The sequence below is a fragment of the Talpa europaea genome (genome assembly GCF_964194135.1).
Source record: "Talpa europaea genome assembly, chromosome: 11".
Classification (NCBI taxonomy): Eukaryota; Metazoa; Chordata; class Mammalia; order Eulipotyphla; family Talpidae; genus Talpa; species Talpa europaea.
This window is the reverse complement of record NC_140078.1, coordinates 96669982-96675981: the sequence shown is the minus strand read 5'-3', so window position 1 is coordinate 96675981 and position 6000 is coordinate 96669982. Positions and strand designations below refer to the sequence as shown.

The window sequence follows — 6000 nt, the reverse complement described above, 5'->3', positions numbered from 1 at the left end:
CCCTCTCAGCGCACCCCGGGGGCCTGGCCTTGCTCTCGCGATAACTAGTGGCATTGCGGAAGCGAGGTTTCTCTCTCCATGGGCGGTGCCGCGGCCGCGGGCACGCGGGCTGCGTTTCTTAGGCTGCGCGGGTGGGCGGTCGTTGCTCTAGATGCTCGACCCGTCGGCCCTTTTTGGGATCTTCTGTGAGAGCGAACATGTCCTCGTGGAAGTTACTCGTACTCATCCCTCTGAATAAACTGAGTCCTTAAAATCGACTGGGGCATCCGGACAAAAACCTGCCTGCGTGGACGAGGCTGGCAGCGCCCGACGTGGACGCCGCAGCCTCCCGCCTGCGGGGCCGGAGCGGCGCCCTGGGCTGATCGGAGCGAGACTGTTCCCCGGAAGCTGGAGCTGTCCCGGCTTCCTAAACAACTGCGCATTTCGCCGCAATTTGCCAGGCTTTGCTTTTTCTGAGATTTCTCTCGCCTTGAAATCGCGGTGTTTATCAGCGCTGCACCTCTTTGGGGGGGGGGGGTCACTTGGAGGAAGGTCCAGGGGAGAAGCCACTTACTTGGAGGAAGTTGGCTGGAAAGGTGATGGGTATAGCACTGCCCAGACAAATGCTGTCAACCAGTATGATGGGTTCATTACTAGGGTCATTACTTATTTTTTAAAAAAGATTTATTTATTCATACAAGAAACTGGTGTACGGGGGTGGGGGGAGGTGAGAGGATTCGCCAGAGACAGAGTAGGGGGCAGAACAGGCGGATCGACTGAAATACACTGCTGAGGGAGCAGCAGGCTAGCCAGGGGAGGTCTGCTGCGCCACGTGGGCCACCGCCCTGGCCAGGGACCCACCTCCTGCAGCAGCTGCTGCGGATTGCTTCATAGTGCTGATGTAAGCTTAACCCCTTCCCTTCCGCCACCTGGGAGACCCCTCATTAGATACTTAGACAAGGAGCACAGACCTGTATTTGGGGGTGGGGATGGGGAAGTCCCTGGTAGGCATGATGCTGGTGGCTACTCCCACATGGTGTCAGCAATTGAGTCAGTTGCAGTATGGAATTCTGGTAGCAATTCAGCCAGAACCCCTGGCTGAATTTTTCCATGGTGCTTCGGCCTGGTGACTTCCTCTACCACACGTTGGGCACTTTAACTGCCAGTGGGGATAAACCACGGAGGGAAGCAGCTGACACATAGTTCAGGATCGGACAAACGGTAACATAAAATAGACACCAGGATCTCAGCCTGAACGGTGACAAAGACAGTCTTTCTCTCCCTAAAAGATCTAGGTGGTCAATGGAAATTGAACCGGAGGAATATATGCCCCTTAGGTGGTGTTCGTGAAGTTTTCCGTTTTCCCTTCTCTGCTGAGAGGTGATTATGGGAACAGCCAACTTAACTCAGGAACCTTAGTATGGTGAGGATACCAGTGTTCCTCCCAGCGCTATAGAATCAGAAATTATGTCTTGTTGAAGCTGCTGCATTTGGGGGTCATTTATTAAAGCAGCAAGGTAACCTTTCCTTTAAATAATAACTGGTGCCACAAAAGTAGGGTTATTCCTCATGCAAATGAAACTTTCTCACTCCTAACCTTATCCATGAAATCCCTGACTCCCAGATGCAGAAATCACATATAACAGGAGTCAAGAAGCATTCTGGGGAAGGTAACTGCATGCTCAGCTTTAGGTTTGGAACAGGTGAGCTAGGTTAACTTCCTTCCCATCTGGTGGGCTTAAGACAAGCCAACCTAGTCAGAGTGGCTGACTGTGCCCTAAAGCAGCACTATATATAATTAACTTGGATATTTATCTAAGGAGATTTTCTGGGTCTTGATGCTTATAGTAAATTGCAAGATGAGAGAGAGAAATCAAGGAAGGAACTGTTAAATGGAACTGGACTTGATTACTTGCGAAATCAGCCTGTTCATTTTGCAAAAGATCCTAAAATCAGGGCCTCCCCAGTGGCGCAGCGGTTGAGCGATGGGTTGCGAAGCTGCCCGCAGCCTCTGCAGCGCCGGCTCAATCCCCGGCTACTCCCCGGCCACCGGAGGAGGGTCCCACATGGCGCGCAGACCTCTCCTGCCGCCCGCTGCTCCCCTCAGCAGTGTACTTCGGTTCTGCTCCCTGCTCTGGCTCTGGTGAACTCTCTCACCCTCCCGCACTTCTGACTGTACCCAGTGCTTGTATAAATAAATAAATCTTTTTAAAAAAAAATGCTAAAATCAAATTCACCATCAAGGAACCAGTGCTGTGCAAAATGACAAGTGGTAGGCCTCCCCTGGTGGCTCAGTGGTTGAGCGCTGGACTGCGAAGCTGCCCACGGCCTCCGGAGCGCCAGTTCTATCCCCAGCCACCTGCGAGGGTCCCAAATGGCGCGCAGACCTCTCCTGCCGCACCTGCTGCTCCCCTCAGCAGTGTATTTCATCAGTCTGCCTGTTCTGTTCCCTGCTCTGGCTCTGGTGAATTCTCTCACCCTCCTGCGCCTCTGATCTGTACCCTGGTTCTTGTATAAATAAATCAATCTTAAAAAAACAAAACAAGGGCCTCCCCGGTGGCGCAGCGGTTGAGCGCTGGGTTGCGAAGCTGCCGGCGACCTCTGCGGCGCCGGTTCGATCCCCGGCTGCTCCCCGGCCACTGGAGGAGGGTTCCACATGGCGCGCAGACCTCTCCTGCCGCCCGCTGCTCCCCTCAGCAGTGTACTTCGGTCCTTCTGCCTGCTCTGCTCCCCGCTCTGGCTCTGGTGAATTCTCTCACCCTCCCACGCTTCTGACTGTACCCAGCGCATGTATAAACAAAGAAACAAACAAATAAAAAAAAAAAAATGACAAGTGGTAATACATGGAAACATTTTTTTTCATTTCACTCCACCTTAACTTTTCCCAGACCTGAAAAACATCCTTCCAAATCATACAGAATAGCAATGTTACACTCTTAGGTGATGGGGGAAAACCTGTAACTATTTTTATTCAAACACTTCCTACAGAGCCACCAATTCTTTGCATGTCACCTTTCAGTATGTTTGGCAAGCCTGAAACAGGTTGCGACAGTTTCACTACATCTAAAAAAATTAAATAGCTTTCATAAGGGTGCTCATAAAATACAAAAATATCTGCTAAGGCAAGTCAATGAAGAATAAAAAGCAACAAGTAAAACAATATTTTTCTTTCCAAGCCATCTTTTGGTTGACTTGATTCAGAAACTGAGCTAATGAAGCAAATTTTGCAGAAGTGCATAAATCTGGCTGCTAGCATATCTAATTCCAAAAATTGGCAGCAAAACCAATGGAGTGTTGGGCCTCCCCGGTGGCGCAGTGGTTGAGCGCTGGGTTGCGAAGCTGCCCGCAGCCTCTGCAGCGCCGGTTCGATCCCCAGCTGCTCCCCAGCCACCGGAGGAGGGTCCCACATGGCGCGCAGACCTCTCCTGCCGCCCGCTGCTCCCCTCAGCAGTGTACTTGGGTCCTTCTGCCAGTTCTACTCCCTGCCCTGTCTCTGGGGAATTCTCTCACCCTCCTGCGCTTCTGACTGTACCCAGTGCTTGTATAAATAAATCAATCTTTTAAAAAAATAAGTCAATAAACTGGACCTCATAAAAATTTAAAACTTTAAAAAAAAAAAACCAATGGAGTGTGTAAATTGTCATTCCCAGAATCAACAAAGTTTTGAAAGTGAACACCAAGTAGGTTCTTTCTTCTGCTGTCAGGTAGTTTAAGATTAAAAAACAAACCAAACCCTGTCTCCACCATTTTACTTCATTTTCCTAAAAAAAAGGGCCTGGAAATCCAAATCAGGCTTCTGCCATCTGTTCAGGTTTAATGTGTGGAACTTCTGACCCCAAATATTAGTTTAATAAGCAAATGATGCCAGCTTAGAGAAATAAGTGCTAATTCTTTAATATTAGGGTAGTGTCATTTGCAAAAAGGTTGACTTTTCAAAATTAAAAATACTACCTGCAAGCAATGAATGAAACGCCCAGTTCTCTAAACTAGGTAAGCCCTAAATCAGGCAGAACTATCTTCTGGCCTTGAACCATTCATCCAGGTCTAACCAAAAATTGACAATACTCCTACCTCCTCAGTGCTATATGCATCAAGCATTAAGTACTAACAAATATCATTAGTTCACATACCTAAGGACTGACTCTGAAGCTAAATTCACAAAGTAGAATTATAGTAGGTAGACAAGTTTCCCCCATTCTTCTTTTGGGGAAATAATTCCCCTGCTTCATTCCACATGAATCCACTTTTTAGTGGAGGCCCCATGTTGACAACCTTGCTCCAGTGACAGTACATTACTAGGGACACAAGAGGGCAGGCTAACTATAAATAATCCTTTTTTAACTGATACTTCCTCAAGGCAGGCAAAGAGACATGAAATGTGATGCTGTGAAAAAATCCTTAATAAGTCATTGAGTTTACTTCTACCTGCCATCAATTTAATGATATTTTTGCCTAAACTTTTTCACTTAGCAATGTTCTGACACTGCAGAGCTTTCAGTTCTATACTCCGGTTTGTGGATCATAATGCAAAGTATCTTTCAATGCTGAAAACAAAGAACCACCATGGCAGGGAGAAAAAGACCCATTAAGAATCAACAACAACAACAAAAAGTCAACACCAAAAAACCACAATGATTATCATCTAGGTCTCAAGGCTGTTTAGGAAAGTTATGTTGTTTAAGTGTAAAAACTCCAAGTTTGTCATTTTTAGTAAGAAGCCACTACCACATCCTTCCCGAAAAGTCTGAGCTACCTATGGGGACATGTTTAATATCACAGCTTGCTATCAGGGCATTTAGATTACAGACAGCAGTTCACAGCATTTTGTCAAGGTTTACAGTGGAGATGAAAGTAAATTATGAAGCAGTTATGTTTAATAAAATGTCCTCTCAACTCTAAGATAAGCAAAAAGGGACAATTACACGTAAAACCCCTGTAATAGTACAACCAGTGAAGTTCTCAGTTCCCAACTCTCAGCTCTCTCACTAGGGTTGTCCTGGTAGTTACCCCATACTTTTCAGTGTCACCTTAGAATCACCTAGAACCTTATGAAAATATTGATGTTTAAGACCCTGCACCAACAATTCAATTATCTATTTCTTTACTAGGATAAAAGTTCCTAGCATTTGGTTTCACAAGTTAACCATTGTTAGGACCTATGCTTTAATACTGCCTTAGCAAAGCAAGCACTAAAAGGGTCACAACAGCAGGCCCTAATACCTGTTACAGTAGACTCAAATGGACTGTCCAACGCTTATTATAATCTATCGAGAGCCCATTTCAAAAACAAGACGCTCAAAATCTTTTATTAGAGAACTTATGATTTTTTTTTTTTAAATAGAGGCATGTTTTATTTATTTATTTATTTTGTTTACACATGCACTGGGTACAGTCAGGAGCGCGGGAGGGTGAGAGAATTCACCAGAGCCAGAGTGGGGAGCAGAGCAGGCAGAAGGACCGAAGTACACTGCTGAGGGGAGCAGCGGGCGGCAGGAGAGGTCTGCGCGCCATGTGGGACCCTCCTCCGGTGGCCGGGGAGCAGCCGGGGATCGAACCGGCGTCGCAGAGGCCGCGGGCAGCTTCGCAACCCAACGCTCAACCGCTGCGCCACCAGGGAGGCCCAAGAACTTACGATTTTTATCCGCTTTAAAATCATGGATGGGGCCTCCCGGGTGACGCAGCGGTTGAGCGCTGGGTTGCGAACCTGCCCGCGGCCTCTACGGCGCTGGTTCGATCCCCAGCTGCTCCCTGGCCACCGGAGGAGGGTCCCACGTGGCGCGCAGACCTCTCCTGCCGCCCGCTGCTCCCCTCAGCAGTATACTTCGGTCCTTCTGCCTGCTCTGCTCCCCGCTCTGGCTCTGGTGAATTCTCTCACCCTCCCGTGCTTCTGGCTGTACCCAGTGCATGTGTAAACAAAATAAATAAATAAATAAACATGCCTCTATAAAAAAAAAAATCAGTTTAAAAAAAATAAAATAAAATAAAAAATAAAATCATGGATGGTTCAGCGCCTGCCTGGTG

General features: G+C 47.5%; 1 protein-coding gene across 1 annotated transcript in view; it reads right to left on the bottom strand.

The window, feature by feature from the left end:
- Positions 1-422, bottom strand: part of LOC311180162 (pre-mRNA-splicing factor ISY1 homolog) — a gene marked incomplete at both ends in the record, with an annotated part of 24321 nt that extends 23899 nt beyond the window's left edge. The window contains one exon of the mRNA XM_084247822.1: positions 312-422. Within this exon, the coding sequence (XP_084103948.1) occupies positions 312-422 (111 nt within the window). The remainder of the gene's footprint in view (positions 1-311) is intronic.
- Positions 423-6000: the final 5578 nt, after the last annotated feature.